Source organism: Lepidochelys kempii, chromosome 4, assembly GCF_965140265.1.
Source record: "Lepidochelys kempii isolate rLepKem1 chromosome 4, rLepKem1.hap2, whole genome shotgun sequence".
Taxonomy (NCBI): Eukaryota; Metazoa; Chordata; order Testudines; family Cheloniidae; genus Lepidochelys; species Lepidochelys kempii.
Window position 1 is genome coordinate 97078902 of NC_133259.1, and position 22631 is coordinate 97101532.

The window sequence follows — 22631 nt, forward strand, 5'->3', positions numbered from 1 at the left end:
GAAATAATGATTATTAGATATTTTTAATAATATTCAATTTATCTGACCCACTTTTCACTGTTTAATCTTCATGATTGTATTTTGCCTTTTGTCCTGCATGTTATAAAAATATCTTAGGATCATAACAACATTTATTTTTTCAAACCTTTATAGAAAAAAACAATTTCAACTAGTCCTAACCTAAAAAAAAGTTTACCTTTGTTCCAAATAGCAGAATAATGATTTCAGTAAGAATTGCATAACAATGTTTTTTTCAAACTTTTCAAATGCAAAGGATGTAAGCTTCATGTGACAGATGATTGTGGCTGAGGACTCTCTCAAATTCATTAAGAACAAAAGTTCAGAGGAATGTCTTGAAATTTCAGTGGAAGGTTCTACAACTAGAACTCAGATGGAAGTTAAGGTTTTGTTTTAATCTTTTTCTTTCAGTCATTATAAACATCTAATAACGATAATCAAGCATTTAAAATACTGTCAACACATGTGATGTCCTTAACGAAGCACTTATGATCCATCCTATTGACATAGGTGCTCTTGAATTTTTTACCCTAAACAAAGTTGGGTGAATAGCTGATTTTTTTGTTTGCTGGCAGTTCTGGGGGTAGGGTCAGGGAATCAAAAATTTTTTAGTTTGACCTGAACTGAATGCAAAAATTGCGATACATTTTGGTGAATCAAAACAATAACCGTTTCATGTTGAAGTCCCAAAAAATATTTTTTGGGCCAAAACTACTGAATGAATTCATGTCACATTCACAAATAGTTCACTGAATAGTCTACTGAAACTGTGTTTTTCAATGAATAAACTATTAGTCCAAACATTTCACCCAGTTCTATACCTAAATGACTTAGGAGCCCAAGCCCCATTTTCAATAGTAATTTAAGTCTTGGTTTCAAAAGTGTTTAAGCCCTGGTCTACACTAGGACTTTAGGTCGAATTTAGCAGCGTTAAATCGATGTAAACCTGCACCCGTCCACACGATGAAGCCCTTTTTTTCGACTTAAAGGGCTCTTAAAATCGATTTCCTTACTCCACCCCTGACAAGTGGATTAGCACTTAAATCGGCCTTGCCGGGTCGAATTTGGGGTACTGTGGACACAATTCGACGGTATTGGCCTCCAGGAGCTATCCCAGAGTGCTCTATTGTGACCGCTGTGGACAGCACTCTTAACTCAGATGCACTGGCGAGGTAGACAGGAAGAGAACCGCGAACTTTTGAATCTCATTTCCGGAGACTGCGGGAACTGTGGGATAGCTACCCACAGTGCAACACTCCGGAAGTCGACGCTTGCCTCGGTACTGTGGAAGCACTCCGCCAAGTTAATGCACTTAGAGCATTTTCTGTGGGGACACACACACTCGAATATATAAAACCGATTTCTAAAAAACCGACTTCTATAAATTCAACCTAATTTCATAGTGTAGACATAACTTAAGAGTCTAAGTAACTTATGTGCTTTTGAAAAATTTTACCCATATGCAATAAATGTCATGGATTTAAAAAAAATTAAATACATCTTCTTCATGAAATCAGCAGTAGTTCAATCATATATACTGCAACACTAAAGGGACCAGTTAGATCATTTAGCAACTATTTAATACATTTTAGTTTTCCTCAGCACTGGTAGCATGCTATCACAATAGGCTATTGCTCCAAAACAAAGCTCCCAAATACAATTTAAAAATTACATTATTCACCATGGAGGAAGCCCCCATTTCCTGTCTTTAGTGCAGCTCCCCCAGTATAGCAGGGTAGCATCCACTCCGGGCTGAGATAAAATTGTCTAGCCCTTCCCTTAGCAGTGGCATGCTCTCTGAAGCTCTCTGCATTTCAGTCTGATTATAAGAGAAAGAAAGAAAAAGAAAATGAAGTTGCTACCCTGGTTTAAGAGGGAAGGAAGGACAAAGAATAAAGCTGATGGAGCTGCACTTGAAAAGGGAAAGAAAATGTAACTCCTCCACAGTGAGTAACCCCAACTTCCATGTCCCCTCTATTTTAATATAAACACAACTGGGTATATTATTCAGTATCAGTATAGATTTGCAGAGGGTGAACCTGCATAACATAATTTTGGTGAAGAGCCAGAATCAGTACTGCTCCAAAAAAATTAAACTAGAAAAGGGCATCTCATAATAAAATCCGAACATCCAGCATTATCTCCAGGAAACTACATACCAAAAATTGTACAGTATTTAAACTTTTGCCTAAATCCCAAGCTAGCTATTCCCCCTTGTAGAATGGGCATACTGAAGAAAGAAAGTGCTTTGTATTTAGGTTTAATATGCCTGTTTAAAACATGGTATAGTGAAATTCAAAATGACAGGGCCATATCAAAGCCTTGTTTTACCAGTTTAAAAAAAAACTTCTGCCTCCAAATTTTAGCTCTTGATAATGTCCTCACATCCACTAGATGGTGTAGTTTGTCCTTTTCTAATACACAAAAGTTTTTGGCTCACTCTAGTAACAGCTTTTCAAACTGATGAACAATTAAGGCACTACTTTAAGAATGGAAGGAGAAATCCAGTATTAGATGCACTACATGACAGGTGAACACGAAGAAAAACTCAGAAAATAATAATGATGATCAGATATTGGCAACTTTCATAATATCCATGAGCAATTCACAAACAGAATTGTGGGTATGCTACATACCCAATGCTCTTATGTTGAAGGATACAACTCCAACACTCCAGGAAGTATTCTAATGAAGAAGTCAACACATCAGTAAAAAAAGCTAGTAAATTTAATCTGTGATATTGCTCAATTCAAAAGGCATCCTGAAGTGCCATTATTCAAAATGGTTTCATTTGGTGCAGAGAATGATACAGTTTGAACAATCAAATCAGCAGGTACTATAAATAGTAACTATTATATTGTCAGCATTTGCAAAAAATTACCATGCACATCTTTTCCTATACTAAACATGGAAATAACATATCTCAGATACCATTGTGAAGTAACATTTGACAAATAACAGTTTTTCAGTAGGAACCAATATACTTTCATGTTTCAAATTAATATCACTTTTCAAAGCATTGTAGATCAAATAGTCCTCACTAGTCTCATTGTTTTAATTTCCTCTTAAGAATGAATACACTATAAAATAGTAGCCTACTATGCAAGTCATGTCCCAATGAAAAATGGAGATGATTGTTCAAAGAACTTGATGAGCAAGTAACTGGAGAACATAATGAAAATGTTCTGAGAAATAGTGTAAAATAAACATTCCAAATACTGGAATTTTAACCTGTGTCTTTATTTAAATAAATTACAAAACATCTGTAGGATAACAAACTTTAAACAGTCAGTAATGTGGATTAATGAAGAATAAATCTTGACAGAGAAACTTGAGGTATATGTAATATTTTGGGGGTTTTAGTAAACCATTTGACATAATATCCAATTAATTTTTACCCTCAGAATGAAATCAAACTGCCACAAATATGAAGAGTCACAGAGACTAAAAAGTTGCCTAAAGGATCATAGCTACAGTAAGTGGTAAAATACTGAGATAGGAATAGGTACCTAGGCCCTGATTCAGCAATTTACTTAAGCATGTGTTTAACTTTTGAACACGTGAGTACCTCTATTGACATCAACGGAATTATTGATATGCTTATGTTAGGCATGTGTTTAATTACCTTGCTGAATCAGATGTAAACTTATCTGCAATATGATACTGCAAAGAAAAAAGGTCAATGGAATTTTGGGCTGCTAATGCAGAAGCATCACATTAGGATTTGGAGCAAGGAGCTACTCTCTCTTTATACAGGTATGCATCTGAAATATCACATTCAGGTACGGGAATCTCATTACTAGAAAGACAGACAAATTGGAGAGAGTTCAGATATATATAAATAAATAAAATAAATAAATAAATAAAAATACTGTGGGGATTGATTTGTAAGGAAAATTTAAAGAGTAAATGTGCAGCTTGGTTAAGGGCCTCTCTATACTGGGGATTACACGTATTGATGCAGCACCAGTATAATTACCTGGGTACAAATATCCCCAGTACAGACACGGCTCAAGAGACGATTAAGGAGTATTATGATAACAATCTACAACTATTTGAAGGATGTGAACACCAAGGAGGGAAGCACCATTTTTTAAGTGCAGCACACAGATTGTAACTAGGAGTAACTGGATAAAATTAATATAGAAAAAAAATTAAGTTGTATATCAAGAAAAGCTTCCGGATAGTGATAATTATCAAACTGTCGAAAAGTCCTCCACATGAAGTGGTGGAAGAAATGCTTACTATAACTGTGGTTCTTCAAGATGTGATGCAGACATGTATTCCATTTAGGTATTTGCGCATCCAGCGCACTGGAGCTCGAGAAATTTGCCTAGCAGTACCCACAGAGGGGTGGCATTCGCACTTCATGGCCATAGCCCCTTCCCTGGCTACATGAGACAACGCTACCCTGACCCTCCCCCTGAAAACAATATTCCGATACAGAGGGGACAGAAGGTGGGTCATGAAATGCATGTCTGCACCACAGCTCAAAGAACCACAGTTACAGCACAGTTATAATAAGTAATTGTTGTTTCTTCTTCTTCAAGTAGATGCAGCCAAGTGACTCATAAGCAGTAGCCATGGTAACAAGATTCTTAGAAGGCTCCTTCATCTCCATCCTCCTGTCCAAGAGCTGATTCCTCTGTGGGACCCTAACTCAGTCTTAGTGGCCTTAATGGGACCTCCATTCAAGCCCCTGGCATCTTGGCCCTTTCCACTGTTGTGCCAGAAAACTGCATTCCTCATAGTGATAACATCTGCAAGGAGTGTGAGAGTTGAAGGCTCTGATGGCAGAGCTTCCTTATACACAATTCTGCAAAAACTAAATGACTTTATGACTGCATCCAAAATGTTTGTCTGCAGTGGTTTCTCACTTTCGTTTGAAGTAGGCAACATATTTAGCTGTGTTCTTTCCCAAGCTGCATTCATCTCTGGAGGAGCAGTGTTTCCATATTTTAGATGTCAGGCAATGTCTAGCCTTTTATCTGGACAGTACTAAATCATTTTGTGCTTCACCTTGTTTGTGTCGTATGTGGATCTCATGAAGGGTCAAGTGGTCTCTTTGCAGACAATCTCCAAATGGATAACATCCTGCATCAAGACTAAATATGAAATAGTTTTGGTTACACAGCATTGAAGAAGACTTATCTTCCCTGAATCAGGGGAAGACATGCCAATATGGCTGCCATCTGCACTTTGAATGAACTAAATGCAAGCCCCAATGATGGAAAGTGCAAGTACTCCAAAATGTCCTGGATAGAGACCAGCGTTGTTTGGATTCCACAGGCTAATGCCTACACTGAAAATCACTTCCATTTCACTGAACAGGCCATCCTGGTGGAAGGTTTTCTACTCTTAAGGAGGACTTGTTGGCCAGCCACCAAACACTGCTTTTCCTCCTTATTCAGCCATGCAACAGCCACACCATGAGATGCAGGGAGCTGAGCACAGGATTCAAGGTGCAGCCTTGGCTCTGAGTGAGTAAGACGGGATGGGGACGAAGCAGTATGGGGGGGGGGGGGGGGCTGAACTGACAATACGAGAAGGTTGGAGATCCAGCACTGTCTCAGCCACATTGGTGCAATGAGAATGATCTTGGCTCAATCTGCCTTGAGCTTTATGATGTGAGCGATGATCGAGATCAAGGGAAAGGCGAACAAGACAGCCAACTGACAGCTGAGGTGGAGCACATCCAACAGGGAGCCTGGACTGAAGCTCCCTTGAAAGCAGAACAGATGACATTTTGCACTGTCCCTTTTAGCAAACAGGTCAATCGCTGAGATGCCCAAAACTGTGAAGATGACCTGGAGGACACTGGTCTTCAGGGACCACTCATGACTCAGAGAAAAATATCTATTGAGAGAGTCCACAAGATGATTCTGAACCCCGGGCAAGTGAATGGCTTTTCGAATAATGTTCTCCTCAATGCAGAACTGCCCCAGACTGATCACCTCTAAGTAGAGCAACCAGAGGTGTGCTCCCCCGTCTTTGTTCACATAGTACATTGTGGTGGTATTGTCAATATGTGAACCACTGAGTTTCTAATATGATCCCGAAAAGCATGACATGCATTCTAGATGGTCTGAAGCACTAGCATATTGATATGGAGTGAGGCCTCCTGCTCCGAATATAGTCTCTGAACTTTCAGTGACCCCAGGTGCGCCCACCAACCCAACCAACCTGGATGGCAAAGGCTGGACAAAGGGAATGCCTTAGCAAACATTCTCTGGACGCATCCACCACTGCAAAGAGTTCAGAACCAGTGGAGGAAGACGAACCAGTCTGCCTAGGGTGTGAAGAGTGGGACGGTAAACTGTCCTGAACCAGATTTGAAGGAGGTGAAGCTGCAATTTCACAAACTGGGCCACATGTCTGTTACACACATGTGGCCCAAGAGCCTCAGACTGTCCAAACTGTCGTGCAAGGCTGAGACTGCAGACTGAGGCAAAGGTCGCAAATTGTCTGAAAACAGTTGTTCGGCAGAAACGTTTTTGACGTACTGGAATCTAACAGGGCCCCAGTGAACTTGATGTTCTGGGTGGGAGCCAAGGTTGACTTCCCAGTGACTTTATGATTGAACAAACTAACCACTTTCTTAAATTCTGTTTCTACCTGTGAAAAATGTGTATGTTTTTGCAGAGTTTTCATTATAACCTTCAGTAAATCACCTTCCATTACCAATTTCACCTGCAAAAAGTTAGGGAGATTTTCAGCCCATGTCTTATAGGTACATTTCTCTTTAGTGCTAGTGGAGTTAATAGTCTTTAAAATAGATTATTCTACACTGATATCTACATAGTATATAGCATAGGCTAAAACTGTGCTGCACAGCTATAGATGTTATGTGGATTCTTTACTACAGACATGGACAAGTGGCAGAAATAAAAACACAATATATTTTAGAAGCCTTTTTCTACTTCTAAAAATATGGACTTGTGCAAGTCTTTGTTGGTTTAGTAAACTCTGTGCTTTCATTCTTCTAAAAACATTAGAACTTGAACATGACTTGTTTTTCAAAAAATAATTATGTGACTTGAAGTATTTTGCTTTAATTAAGTCATGGTTTTGAAAATGTAGTTCTAAACTACAGAAGCCAAAGAAGAAGAAACTATTACCTATATGTATTAAGGTTTGGTTTTGGCAAATTTGATTATTTTGCCACTTGCAGAGTTAAAAAAAGTTAATTTTCATCAATACATAGGTTCAACACTAACAGAAACTAGAACTCCAACTGGTGCCCTCAGCAAAGGTCCCAAGGACTTCATTAATAAGGAGACAGAATTGCTTGCTTGCCTTAGAGATGGCTCCCCCTTCATAGCACTGAAGCACATTGGGGTGTGGTGGGAAAGCTTGCATAGTCAATGCTGTACTTTTTCCTGTAAGAAGAGGACTTCAGTTGCCAGTACTATCAACTAACATATTTCACGAGCAATAAATTCACTTAAAAATATTTCTAAAGCTACATTAAAAAAATTAATGTAAACAAAAATTGGACCAAATTATTTCTCAAGAAAATGCCTTTGCTTACTTTCCATTTAATACTGCTACACCAACAGTGCTCCTTGGAGTTGACATACTGGCTACAAAGTTCCATTGACGAGCCTGTGGATCCCATCTTTCTACTGTATTCAGGTAGCTCCAACCGTCATGCCCTCCTACAGCATACATAGGACCTTCCAGTACAGCTACCCCTAAAAAACAGAGAAAAACAACTGCTTCCTGGAAAAACAAAGGGCATCACTTTCCCATTACCCCTACCAAAATGTCCACCAAAAAAGATGCACCTTTAAAATAAATACAAATCACATTCTCTTTTGGCTGCTAATATTAAATAAGTTCAATAGGTACAAATCAATCAAAATAATTTGTCACTTTAATTTTAGCTGATTTTAGAGTTCAGATTTAGACTAGTATCAAGATCAAAACAAATGAGCTTTAAAGAGAGATTTTAACTGCTCTTAACCAATCACAGGTTTAGAATTTTAAAAATTATGAACGGTTTCAGAGTAACAGCCGTGTTAGTCTGTATTCGCAAAAAGAAAAGGAATACTTGTGGCACCTTAGAGACTAACCAATTTATTTGAGCATAAGCTTTCGTGAGCTCAAATAAATTGGTTAGTCTCTAAGGTGCCACAAGTACTCCTTTTTTTTTTTGAAAAATTATGAAGTTATACATACCAAGGCCATGCCGATGTGTGGACATAGGTGGCATTACACTCCAAGTTTTTGTTTTGGGGTTGTAGCACTCCACAGTATTCAATGTTTTCAGTCCATCTCTACCACCAACAACATACAACTTATCATCTAATACTGCAACACCAAACTGTAACCTTCTCCCATTCATATTTGCTACAGGAGTCCACATGTTGGTACGGAGTTCATATTTTTCAATGCTCGTAGCTCCTTAATAGTAATATACACAAGTTATAGTCAAAGAGAACAGTTATTTGTAGTAAGTGTTCTATTTAAATTACTAGCAGAAGGGTCGATCCTCCAAGGTGCTGAGCCTTCTGGATTTGATCCTGAAATTCACTTAAGCATATGCTTAACGTTAAACATGCCAGTAGTATTCTTGAATTAATCTGGGATTAACTGCATGCATAAAAATTAAATGCTTTGAAGGGCAAGAGCCAGAATGCTCAACATCCTTGCTGGATTAAGCCTAGAAGGACCATTAAAATTTCAGGAAGTGACATAAAGTGAACCTGACGGAACTATGTTTCAGTATTAAGATTAACCTCATAGCATAACAAAATCTGAAGTTCTGTGAAAAAATGTCAGGTTCACATACATATATGCATTCACAGTCTATAGATATACAACTAACCTCATCTGTATTAATATAACATTAAAATTAATACACAAACTAAGAATGAATGAAAATGTGTTCTAATTCCCGTGGTATTCATAACTCACTAAAATGTTTCTAGTTATCACCACACAGTATGAAAGCTCATAAAAATACCATTCTGAGACACCTTCATAGAATGCTTTAATAGTCAATAAGGGTATGAGTTAAATATTCTGTAGCAGCTTTCACTTATTTTTGTTTGTATTCAAATCTGTATTAATATTAATATTTTTATGTATCATTTCCTTACGTTTTTAACATTCACGTGAACAGAGGTGCTTTTCATTCATTTGACTGAACATTTAAATGAACAGAACTGAGGCGATCCCATTATAGGTTAACAACAACCATAACTCAGCTTCCTGCACACATGTACTATTTTTATTGCTATATATGTCTATTACTGAAGTAAAAAACATCAGTAAATATTTGTGAATTTTGTACTTTATGATGTATAGCCTTTGAATGTTTTAATTTGTATCCTACATACATATCTAATAAATATATCTTTACAAAAATCTACTCAACTGATTTTCAATACACATTGTCATCAATTAATATTTGTAAACCAATACCTTTTGTTGCATCCATTCCTCCAACTGCAAACAACACTCCTACAGTAGACTTTCTAGGCTTTGTGCGAGGACTTTGTAACATGGGTCGTCTCTCTGGCAACAGATGGTATTTCATTGCTTCCATAATGAGTTTTTGACATTCAATGTCATCCTTAAAGAGGGCATTATTTTCCATGTCTGCCAGAAACTGGCAAAAATAAAATTAAACATGTTAAAGTGCTAAGCAAACGGCAATAAGTTTAAAAGAATAAAGATCATAATGGAACATTTTGTCTGAAAAATATTGCTGTCTGGTTTACAACACACACTCATCAGAATGATCACACAAATAGTATAAGTGTAAAATTAGATGAATCAATCTACAGAACACTCATATTTTGAAATATACTTAGAAAGATAGAAAAAGGGAAGGAATGAGGTTCAACTTATTCTATTTGCCACTCGATTTAACCCTGGCCATATGTATCAAGAATCACAATAATTACAGCAAAATATCTAATCTGGGGGTGTCAAAGTCATTGCAGCAAAAGTTGGACACTTCAAAGTAGATTCTATTCCCGACTCTGCAAACGACCTATTCTGTGATCTTGGAAAATTCACTTTTCCTCTCTGTACCTCAATACAGTACTTTAGAGGCTGAAATGGCAAAGTGGGAAGGAGGCAGAGGTCTATACAATGACATGTATACTAGGGCTGTTGATTAATCACAGTTAACTCGTGATTATTATCTTTATATATTATTAAAGTGCTTATTAAACCAGGTTCACCGGGGGACGGTGACCTAAGCCCAGAGGTAAGTGGGGAACTGGGATACTGGAAGAAACGACAAGGAGGAGGGTACAAGACGGGAAGCCTCCTGATTCAGACTGAGAAAGTAGGGCAATGAGCTAGTTATCTTAGGTACATATACATGAACGCAAGAAGCCTGGGAAACAAGCAGGAAGAATTGGAAGTCCTGGCACAATCAAGGAACTATGATGTGATTTGAACAACAGAAACTTGGTAGGGCAGTTCACATGACTGGAGCACTGTCATGGATGGGTATAAACTGTTCAGGAAGGAAGGAAGGAAAGGTGGAGGAGTTGCATTGTATGTAAGAGAGCGGTATGATTGCTCAGAGCTCCAGTATGAAACTGGAGAAAAGCCTGTTGAGAGTCTTTGGGTTAAGTTTAGAGGCGAGAGCAACAAGGGTGACGTTGTGGTGGGCGTGTGCTGTAGACCACCAGATCAGAAGGATGAGGTAGATGAGGCTTTCTTCAGACAACTAACTGAAGTTTCCAGATCACAGGCCCTGGTTCTAATGGGGGACTTCAATCACCCTGACATCTGTTGGGAGAGCAATACAGCAATGCACAGACAACCCAGGAAGTTTTTGGAGAGTGTTGGGAACTACTTCCTGGTACAAGTGCTGGAGGAACCAACTAGGAGCTAACCAATTTATTTGAGCATGAGCTTTCGTGAGCTACAGCTCACTTCATCGGATGCATACCGTGGAATGCATGCATCCAATGATGTGAGCTGTAGCTCACGAAAGCTCATGCTCAAATAAATTGGTTAGTCTCTACGGTGCCACAAGTACTCCTTTTCTTTTTGCGAATACAGACTAACACAGCTGTTACTCTGAAACTAGGAGCTGTGATCCTCTTGACCTGCTGCTTACAAACGGGGAAGAATTGGTAGGGGAAGTAGAAGTGGATGGCAACCTAGGCAGCAGTGACCATGAGATAGTTGAGTTCAGGATCTTGACAAAAGGAAGAAAGGAGATTGGCAAAATATGGACCCTGGACTTTAGAAAAGAAGACTTTGACTTCCTTAGGGAACTAATAGGCAGGATCCCCTGGGAGGCTAATATGTGGGGACAAGGAGTCCAGGAGAGCTGGCTGTATTTTAAAGAAGCCTTATTGAGGGCGCAGGAACAAACCATCCCGATGTGCAGAAAGAATAGCAAATATGGCTGGCGACCAGCTTGGCTTAACAGTGAAATTTTCAGTGAGCTTAAACTCAAAAAGGAAGCTTACAAGAAGTGGAAATTTGGACAGATAACTAGGGAGGAGTATAAAAATATTGCTATAGCATGCAGGGGTGTAATCAGGAAGGCTAAGTCACAACTGGAGTTGCAGCTAGCAAGGGATGTGAAGGGTTTCTACAGGTATGTTAGCAACAAGAAGGTGGTCAGGGAAAGTGTGGGACCCTTACTGAATGGGGAAGGCAACATAGTGACAGATGATGTGGAAAAACCTGAAGTACTCAATGCTTTTTTTGCCTCAGTCTTCACAGCCAAAGTCAGCTCCCAGACTGCTGCACTGGGCAACACAATATGGGGACAAGGTGAGCAGGCCTCAGTGGTGAAAGAACAGGTTAAGGACTATTTAGAAAAGCTGGACATGCGCAAGTCTATGGGTCCAGATCTAATACATCCAAGGGTGCTGAGGGAGTTAGCTTATGTGATTGCAGAGCCATTGGCCATTATCTTTGAAAATTCGTGGCAATCCAGGGAGGTCCCAGACTATTGGAAAAAGGCAAATATAGCACCCATATTTAAAAAAAGGGAAGAAAGAGAACCCAGGGAACTATAGTCCCCAGCAAAATCATGGAGCAGGTCCTCAAGGAATCCATTTTGAAGCACTTGGAGAAGTGTAAGGTGATCAGGAACAGTCAGCATGGATTCACCAAGGGCAAGTCATGCCTGACCAACCTGATTGCCTTCTATGATGAGATAACTGGCTCTGTGGATATGGGGAAAAGAGGTGGATGTGATATATCTTGACTTTAGCAAAGCTTTTGATACCATCTCCCTCAGTATTCTTGCCAGCAAGTTAAAGTAGTATGGATTGGATGAATGGACTATACAGTGGATAGAAAGCTGGCTAGACTGTCGGGCTCAATGGGTAGTGATCAATGGCTTGATGTCTAGTTGGCAGCTAGTCCACTCAAATGGAGTGCCCCAGGCGTTGGTCCAGGGGCTGGTTTTGTTCAACATCTTTATTAATGATCTGGATGATGGGATGAACTGCAGGGTAGGGATAGGGTCCAGAGTGACCTAGACAAATTCGAGGATTGGGCCAAAAGAAATCTGATGAGGTTCAACAAGGACATGTGCAGAGTCCTGCATTTAGGAAGGAAGAATCCCATGCACCGCTACAGGCTGGGGACTGACTGGCTAAGCAGCAGTTCTGCAGAGAAGGACCTGGGGAATACAGTGGATGAGAAGCTGGATATGAGTCAGCAGTGTGCCCTTGTTGCCAAGAAGGCCAATGGCATATTGGGCTGTATTAGGAGGAGCATTGCCAGCAGATCAAGGGAAGTGATTATTCCCCTCTATTCAGCACTGGTGAGGCCACACCTGGAGTATTGCGTCCAGTTTTGGTCCCTCCACTACAGAAAGGAGGTGGACAAATTGGAGAGAGTCCAGCGGAGGGCAACAAAAATTATTAGGGGGCTGGGGTACATGACTTACAAGGAGAGGCTGAAGGAACTGGGGTTATTTAGTCTGCAGAAGAGAAGAATGAGGGGGAATTTGATAGCAGCTTTTAACTACCTGAAGGGGAGTTTCAAAGAGGATGGAGCTAGGCTGTTCTCAGTGGTGGCAGATGATAGAACAAGAAGCAATGGTCTCAAGTTGCAGTGGGGGAGGTCTAGGTTGGATATTAGGAAACACTATTTCACTAGCAGGGTGGTGAAGCACTGGAATGGGTTACCTACGGAGGTGGTGGAATCTCCATCCTTAGAGGTTTTTAATGCCTGGCTTGACAAAGCCCTGGCTGGAATGATTTAGTTGGTGTTGGTCCTGCTTTGAGCAGGGGATTGGACGAGATGACCTACTGAGGTCTCTTCCAACCCTAATATTCTATGATTCTAAGGCTTGGACCTTTGAAAATAATTCCATGATAACTAAAAATATAAGCAAAAAGAAAAGGAGTACTTGTGGCACCTTAGAGACTAACCAATTTATTTGAGCATGAGCTTTCGTGAGCTACAGCTCACTTCATCAGATGTTTACCGTGGAAACTGCAGCAGACTTTATATACACACAGAAATCATGAAACAATACCTCCTCCCACCCCACTGTCCTGCTGGTAATAGCTTATCTAAAGTGATCAACAGGTGGGCCATTTCCAGCACAAATCCAGGTTTTCTCACCCTCCACCCCCCCACACAAATTCACTCTCCTGCTGGTGCTAGCCCATCCAAAGTGACAACTCTTTACATAATCAAGTCGGGCTATTTCCTGCATAGATCAAGGTTTTCTCACATCCCCCCCACCCCCATACACACACAAACTCACTCTCCTGCTGGTAATAGCTCATCTAAACTGACCATTCTCCAGGTTTAAATCCAAGTTAAACCAGAACATCTGGGGGGGGGGGGTAGGAAAAAACAAGAGGAAACAGGCTACCTTGCATAATGACTTAGCCACTCCCAGTCTCTATTTAAGCCTAAATTAATAGTATCCAATTTGCAAATGAATTCCAATTCAGCAGTTTCTCGCTGGAGTCTGGATTTGAAGTTTTTTTGTTTTAAGATAGCGACCTTCATGTCTGTGATTGCGTGACCAGAGAGATTGAAGTGTTCTCCGACTGGTTTATGAATGTTATAATTCTTGACATCTGATTTGTGTCCATTTATTCTTTTACGTAGAGACTGTCCAGTTTGACCAATGTACATGGCAGAGGGGCATTGCTGGCACATGATGGCATAGTTCACATTGGTGGATGTGCAGGTGAACGAGCCTCTGATAGTGTGGCTGATGTTATTAGGCCCTGTGATGGTGTCCCCTGAATAGATATGTGGGCACAATTGGCAACGGGCTTTGTTGCACGGATAAGTTCCTGGGTTAGTGGTTCTGTTGTGTGGTATGTGGTTGTTGGTGAGTATTTGCTTCAGGTTGCGGGGCTGTCTGTAGGCAAGGACTGGCCTGTCTCCCAAGACTTGTGAGAGTGTTGGGTCATCCTTTAGGATAGGTTGTAGATCCTTAATAATGCGTTGGAGGGGTTTTAGTTGGGGGCTGAAGGTGACGGCTAGTGGCGTTCTGTTATTTTCTTTGTTAGGCCTGTCCTGTAGCAGGTAACTTCTGGGAACTCTTCTGGCTCTATCAATCTGTTTCTTTACTTCTGCAGGTGGGTATTGTAGTTGTAAGAAAGCTTGACAGAGATCTTGTAGGTGTTTGTCTCTGTCTGAGGGGTTGGAGCAAATGCGGTTGTATCGCAGAGCTTGGCTGTAGACGATGGATCGTGTGGTGTGGTCAGGGTGAAAGCTGGAGGCATGCAGGTAGGAATAGCGGTCAGTAGGTTTACGGTATAGGGTGGTGTTTATGTGGCCATTGTTTATTAGCACTGTAGTGTCCAGGAAGTGGATCTCTTGTGTGGACTGGACCAGGCTGAGGTTGGTGGTGGGATGGAAATTGTTGAAATCATGGTGGAATTCCTCAAGGGCTTCTTTTCCATGGGTCCAGATGATGAAGATGTCATCAATATAGCGCAAGTAGAGTAGGGGCTTTAGGGGACGAGAGCTGAGGAAGCGTTGTTCTAAATCAGCCATAAAAATGTTGGCATACTGTGGGGCCATGCGGGTACCCATAGCAGTGCCGCTGATCTGAAGGTATACATTGTCCCCAAATGTGAAATAGTTATGGGTAAGGACAAAGTCACAAAGTTCAGCCACCAGGTTAGCCGTGACATTATCGGGGATAGTGTTCTTGACGGCTTGTAGTCCATCTTTGTGTGGAATGTTGGTGTAGAGGGCTTCTACATCCATAGTAGCCAGGATGGTGTTATCAGGAAGATCACCGATGGATTGAAGTTTCCTCAGGAAGTCAGTGGTGTCTCGAAGGTAGCTGGGAGTGCTGGTAGCGTAGGGCCTGAGGAGGGAGTCTACATAGCCAGACAATCCTGCTGTCAGGGTGCCAATGCCTGAGATGACAGACATGAAGGTCGCTATCTTAAAACAAAAAAACTTCAAATCCAGACTCCAGCGAGAAACTGCTGAATTGGAATTCATTTGCAAATTGGATACTATTAATTTAGGCTTAAATAGAGACTGGGAGTGGCTAAGTCATTATGCAAGGTAGCCTGTTTCCTCTTGTTTTTTCCTACCCCCCCCCCCCAGATGTTCTGGTTTAACTTGGATTTAAACCTGGAGAATGGTCAGTTTAGATGAGCTATTACCAGCAGGAGAGTGAGTTTGTGTGTGTATGGGGGTGGGGAGGATGTGAGAAAACCTTGATCTATGCAGGAAATAGCCCGACTTGATTATGTAAAGAGTTGTCACTTTGGATGGGCTAGCACCAGCAGGAGAGTGAATTTGTGTGGGGGGGTGGAGGGTGAGAAAACCTGGATTTGTGCTGGAAATGGCCCACCTGTTGATCACTTTAGATAAGCTATTACCAGCAGGACAGTGGGGTGGGAGGAGGTATTGTTTCATGATTTCTGTGTGTATATAAAGTCTGCTGCAGTTTCCACGGTAAACATCTGATGAAGTGAGCTGTAGCTCACGAAAGCTCATGCTCAAATAAATTGGTTAGTCTCTAAGGTGCCACAAGTACTCCTTTTCTTTTTGCGAATACAGACTAACACGGCTGTTCCTCTGAAACCTAAAAATATAAGCAGTCTAAGGCTGTTTTTGACTAAAAAAACCCAAACTCTGTTCTGTGACCAAGTCCACTGTATTGCAATTCATTGTAAATTAAATATTCCCCACTGAAACCTTTGTCTTGACTCACATATTTTACAAATGCTAACAATTTAATAGAATGCATTATAATAATTCTAATTTAATTATAATGCATTCTGATTTTAGGTTTTAACCGACCAACACTGATAAAACCACAAAAATTAAAGAAAAAGAAATCTGTGTGTATCCAATAAAAACCTGCAAAACACAGGAAATAGTTACTTGTATCTAAGGGCTTGTCTAAATGGAGCAGTAATATGGATTATGGGAGCATGACTTCGAAAGCACACTTATGAGTTATTCATTAATTGGTCCATGCAGACCCTATTGGAGTGCACCAAAGGTTCTCTAGTGCGCTTTAAAGTAGTGCTGTTTGAAAGAGTACTATGTTAAAGTGCTCTAGAGAACATCACAAAGAGATTACTTATTACAGCATATATATTATATTATACAATATAATATACCTTACTCATTACAGTATATACTAAGAGAAAGCCCTGAAAAACCCTGATTTTTGACATCTACATAAAAACCAAAAATTGCTAAAAATAAACCCTGAAAAATGCAATTAATAAACCCCAAAAAACAAAAGCCCTAATTATAAATTACAGTTTTCTGAGGGGTTTGGTTATTTATGTAGATCCTTGCATCAAATTTCAGAGACATTTATAATTGAGCAGTTACAAATGGTGCTTTAACATAAGCACAGCTGAAAAACAGATGCAGTAAAAGGTATAATGTTTGCATACTTGGAACAAATTTTTTTGCAGTAATTTAAACAGAAAATTCTGAGGTACTAGGAGCTTCTGAAGAAAAGAAAGCTGAATCTCTCACAGTTAGGAATGTGATTAATCAACTTTTTCAGAATATGATCAAAGATCAGATAAGATCAGAACCTGGTAAATACATAATACAAATAAAAATAAACCACCATGTCACAAGCCTTTGCAACAGCAACAAGATTTTCCAGATGTCTAGGACGCTGCTTCTGTCAATAAACAGGGATGCCAGAATGTACAATGGTAGCTTCAAAGAAATCTTTATAAATAAAACTGATGAAACAGAGGTTCCACTACAAGTTTTACTGCCATTAGCTCTACAGCCCTAGAACATTCTTCATCTTCAATGCTTAGCCAGATAGTCGGCGATAGCCATTTGGTCCATTCCTGTGCAACCGCAAAGGCTTGATGGCTTGAGAGTCCACCATCAGAACAGACTTGATAACCCCATGTACTAGGGGGTCTCCACTCCTCAATTGGTAGAATTTTATCCCAGATGTTAAAAGCCACCCGGAGAACGGCATACACTGGAACGACCTGTGGTATCCTTGCAACATGTCTGAAAAGCGTAAGGCACCTCCTGCAGACAATAGCCCCAGTAGCCTGTAGACCCAAACAACCACAAACATCTGCATTACAGATGAAGTCATGCCATTTTATACCCAGTATACGAAGTTGACATTTTGTGTGGGAAGTCTCCAGCTTTGTCCAGTCTGCGCAGCATAGTGTCCATGTTTCACAGTTGTACAACAGTATGGGAAGGATACAGCTAGAATAAATCCTGAACTTGGTTGTCATACTAAGATGTTGATATATGTCATACATATCCATTGTAAATGGCCCATGGCAGATGCTGCGATGCCAATCCGATGGAGAACCTCCGTGTGAGAGCTGGAGAAGCTAGCAAGTATAAAACCCAGAAACTGATTCAACAGTTTCGTTGTTCAAAGAGATTGGACTCGCAGGTAGACCTGGTCCTAGATTTTGCAGTTTGGTCTCCATGCTTCATAGTCAAAGACAAATCTTAGCTGACTCCTCCTCCATATGCTCGAGAGCCTCACGAACCTGTGGAGGCTCCGTACTAAAAGATCATCATCATCAGTGTAGTCAAAGTCTGTGAGCGAGAGATCTCCGATCTTAATGCCTATGGATCTGATGGAATGCTACATTATGAAATCCACTGACCAACAAAAGAGTGCAGGGGCCAGAACTCAGCCCTGCCTAACACCAGATACTGATTTTGTCTGGGGAGCTGACATCCAGTTCCCCAGACAAACACGGGCAATGGGTCCATTATGCAGCTCTCTAATCAAGTCCAGCAGAGTAGTAGAGACACCTACGCCCTTTAAGGCCTTCCATAACGAGACACAGTCTACTGAATCAAATGCAGCCTTAACATCAACACACGCTATGTGCAGGGGCTTCCTGAACTCACAATGTATCTCTGACAACAAGCGAAGGGCTAAAATGGCATCTAATGTGGGCCTGTTCCTCAAAGCCTGACTGTTGGGGACGACGCTTCCGATGTGGCAAAGGAGCAGGCATTCCAGCCAAACATGCACTAACACCTTCCCTGGAACGGAAAGCAAGTTGATCAGCCTGTAGCTCTTACATTCACTGCACGGTCCCTTGCCCTTATAGAGTGAAATCACAATACCATCCTTCCAGGAGGTTGGCAGGGTTCCAGTTCTCCACACCAGACAGAAGATGGCCACAAGTGATTCTGCTACAGGATCAATAGCACATTTTAGCAGCTCTGAGGAGATGCCATCAGCACCAGCTGCATGTCCATTTTTCAGTTTAGAGATGGCACACTTCACTTCATTCAATGTTGGTGCATCAGTACAAATGTCTGGATCCAAAACCACAGTGACTGCCAGATCATCCAGCTCTGAACACGTGGCAGCTGGAAGATGGTTCAGGACACTGTGATAATGTTCCACCCAGCGTGAGAGAATGTCATCATTCGATTTACATGGATGGCCGTGGCTGTCATTCAGGATACCATTTGTAGTGACTACCTCTTGACCGCTGAGGTTGCAAATGGCATGGAATGCTGGCTTCAAGTTGCTCCTGACTAAGCCAAATTCGACATCATCCACCACTTAGTTATAATATGCCTTGCAATCATGGAGTGTCAGGGTATAAAATTTTTGCTTCAGCTGATTATGAGTGTGTTTATCACCACACTGGCACGCTGTAGCCTTCAATTTAATTATCTGGAAGGCCTCCTTCGATAGCCATGGTCGGCCTGCTGGATGTCTATAGCCAATAGTCTGCTCAGTAGAAGTGAACAGGGACCAGGCAACCTCCATGTCGTCTGGCAGATTAGCTAGAGCTGAGAATCTGTTGCTGACATCAATACAAAACTTGTTGGCTAAACCTGGCACAATGAGTGCGTCGATGTCAAACTTCATCATCATCACAGAGGGCTTACCTGCTCGCTGGAGCATCAACATCATACAGATGACCATTAGATGATGATCTGTGTTCACCGTGCATTCCACACCACAATAAACTCTACAGGAGGTGAAGATACGTCTATCACATCTAATAACGTGGTCCAACTCCTTTTGAGTGACGCCACCATGAGAGATCCATGACATCTGGTGTATGTGTTGCCACTTGAACCATGACCCAAGAATGGAAAGATTCTGGGAGGCTCAGAATGTAAGCAAGCGGCAAGAGTTATCATTGGGTGTGCCTGAACCACAAAGACCAATGAACTGTTCAAACCCAGTTCGCAGGCAGCCAGTCACTGCATTTAGGTGACTCAAGATCACAAGATCATCATGTGGAAGGACTGTGCATACTAGATGTTCCAATTGATCGTAGAAATGATCTTTAACTGAGTCAACACATTCCTCTACTACTATGACAGTGAAGTAACAGTGTCGATGTTTAAGAGGTGCAGTTAGTAAACGATGAGAGACAGACATCCAGGTTGTCAGGGAGGACTTGGCTTCGTGTTGCAGTAGTACTGCTACACCATATAAATGGTTGGGGCTGCCAGAATACAGAAGGAAAGAATCTTCCAACCCATGATGTCTGTGATCTATCAGCCTTGTTTCTGTTAGTCCTGGCATTGATATACCAAGATGGTCCATTTCGCGTGAGACAGCGACCTGATGACCATGCCTGTGAAGAGTTGCAACATTCCAAGTTGCAATTTTGGTGGACTCTTGGAGATCCCAGATACAATTGGATGCATTGTCAATGTATTCCAGATGTGCCTGCCGACATCAGTGGATGCACGTCCCCAGGGGGACTTTGTCACAAACCCGTCATATTTGCACCAAGGGGAGATGGCACCGAGAAGGCATCTACAGCTGAAAGTAAGGCAGGGGCTTAACCCTGATGCTGAGTACTAGGTTATTCGTGGTCAAAAAAACAAGAGCCAACGATTATCCTGAGAAACATCTCATCCCACCGGGATGAGTCAGAGGTGCATTAACGCAACCCTATTCCTAGTCTACCAGTACTGGCTTCACGCTGTGTGACCTGAGCCATTGAGACTTTCCCAGCGACTTCCTTTGCCTCGGGTACCTAGGTGCAGCTGCTGTCCTGCATCTTTGCTGCCTGTGTTAGCCATCATTTTCAGGGTTCACGTTGGATCTGTCCACCTTGCATAATGCCCAAGGCGATATTTCGGACAAGCCTTCATCATTGATGGCATAGCTCCATCGAGCAATCCCCTACTTCAGATGCCCTATAATTTTTTTAAGTTTGTGAGTTTAAGTCCTCACATCTCTACTTATAACATTATGGCTTTTAGTGAGCCCTCCAATTTTCTGTCTCCTTTCTTCCAAACAGCTTTGAACCTTCTACCATAAAATTGGAAACAGTTTCATTATATTTTACTGTGTTTGCTATGTCACATTGCCCATTGCTGTGTGATCATGTAACAAAACACCATACTATAACACACCCTCATGGGTCAGGGTTAAGGCTGTTGTTGCAACTTAACTCAATTTCCTGATTTGTGTGTGATTAACATTCATTTTAAAAATACATCAATTTTATTTTTTGAAGAATCTGAAAAAATGGAATAAATGAAAAAGGTGATAGAAATGTAGAATCATAAATGCCAGCATACATCTGCAAAAGATGGAAGAAAAGTGAGAGACACAATAGTGGTTGCAATCAAGTATTGTTTTGGTGTTTTTCCCTTAACATTTACTATCCAATTAGTAATTTCTCTTGATTTTATATTTATTTACTAATTTCTGTAGGTTCTATTTCCAAGGACTCTAGATGTTTCAATTACAGTGGATTAAAAGACAAGAACAATATAAAAACAGTTAAACATATGCTGAACAAATAAGTAAGCCTTGAATTATTTCCTGAAGGTCAATGGACTCTGACCTTAATATGTTCCTAAAGAAAGTGAATTACAAGTTCAGGGACTCACAGCTGAGCAAGTTCTGCCACTGGTTATGGAGTACTCAAATGTAAGTAACAGCAGCAAATACCTTCTAGCCAATCCAGCTAATGATCATAAAGAGGACACAGGGTGAATACAACGGGGTCAAAGATCGAGTGCTTTAAAGATAATCATTAAGAGATTGAAGAAGGTCATAGTTCCTAGCTGTAGATTAGTGAATTTTACTTGTACTGTATATGTCAAAGGCTCATAAAAGCCTTAGTTTTCCCATCTATAAAATGGAGATAATTCTTACTCTACTTTACAGGGATGTTGCAAGTGTTCAGTCTGTAAAGCCCTTTGACATTATATAAAGTGCTAAATATTATTAATGAAATCAATAAGAGCAGTTATTTTAATGAGCCTAGTGCAGGTGGCACTCTCATCCATTCAAATACAAAACTGACCATAGATCTTCCCCAACTGCATGTAAAAAGGGTGCAGAAGGTAATGCTGTTTAGCAAAAAAGCACGTAAAAGGCTGGCTGTCTAGTTCATTAGGCATTTGAAACTAAAGTAAAAATATATTTAATGATACTGACTGATCATTATTTAATGATACTCCCTTGTAAAGTGCTTTAAGATCTACTGACAAAAAGCCCCACAAGTTACCACATAAGAAACCTAGGTATTATTATTTAAAGCCTTTTGCCTTTAACAATTCCCTCACTATGGAATCCTGACTGATATCCGATTCACATTGTGGCACACTGCAATTCAACTGCAGAAAAGACACTGACCGTATCATGCACAGATATTCTGTACATTCCTCATTTATTTACCTCTATTTTTAAGAAACCAAAATCACTACTAGTTGGAGGAACTTCCACATAGACAGTATTAAGTATGTCCCCTAAAGAATACCGATATTATCCATGGGAAGAAAGAGCAAATGGTTTTATATTTGTAATAATTTACCTGTGGAGCAAGCAGAGGCAGCCTAATGTAAGCCAACAGCTTACTAAGTTCTTTCCTTCTCTGTTCCAAATCATGTCGAACCCAAGTAAGCAGTGCATTCAGTATAGTTTCTTCATTAGGAATATTCATATCGTCACTTGCCAAAAGCTTTGCAATTTCAGCAGCTGGCAATAATAAAAACTCCTGATTTCTAATTACCTCCATGAAATTCTCCTGAAAAAGAAAAAAGTATTTTCAATATGAACACTGAAGACCTTTGGATAGGTCACTATTGTTATCCACTACTGAAAGCTGTAGAAACACAATGTATTGAAATGCAGATTTTGCTGAGTAGAGAGTACAGCATATTCCAGTACTGGGCATGTTTGTAATGGTCTTCATTATAGTTAGATTGGT

The 22631-nt window shown here is 40.6% G+C and overlaps 1 protein-coding gene across 6 annotated transcripts in view; it reads right to left on the reverse strand.

Moving 5' to 3' along the window:
* The window catches only part of KLHL5 (kelch like family member 5), a 98442-nt gene that overhangs the window by 7636 nt on the left and 68175 nt on the right, over positions 1–22631 (reverse strand). For 4 of the 6 annotated variants that reach the window (XM_073342275.1, XM_073342276.1, XM_073342272.1 and 1 more), the window contains 4 exons: positions 22236–22448; positions 9448–9634; positions 8200–8424; positions 7550–7712 (listed from right to left, as the gene is read on the reverse strand). In XM_073342275.1, coding sequence (XP_073198376.1) covers positions 7550–7712; positions 8200–8424; positions 9448–9634; positions 22236–22448 — 788 coding nt within the window. Of the gene's footprint in view, positions 1–7314; positions 7398–7549; positions 7713–8199; positions 8425–9447; positions 9635–22235; positions 22449–22631 lie in introns of all 6 variants that reach the window. The other 2 variants (XM_073342274.1, XM_073342273.1) reach the window with 2 other exon arrangements.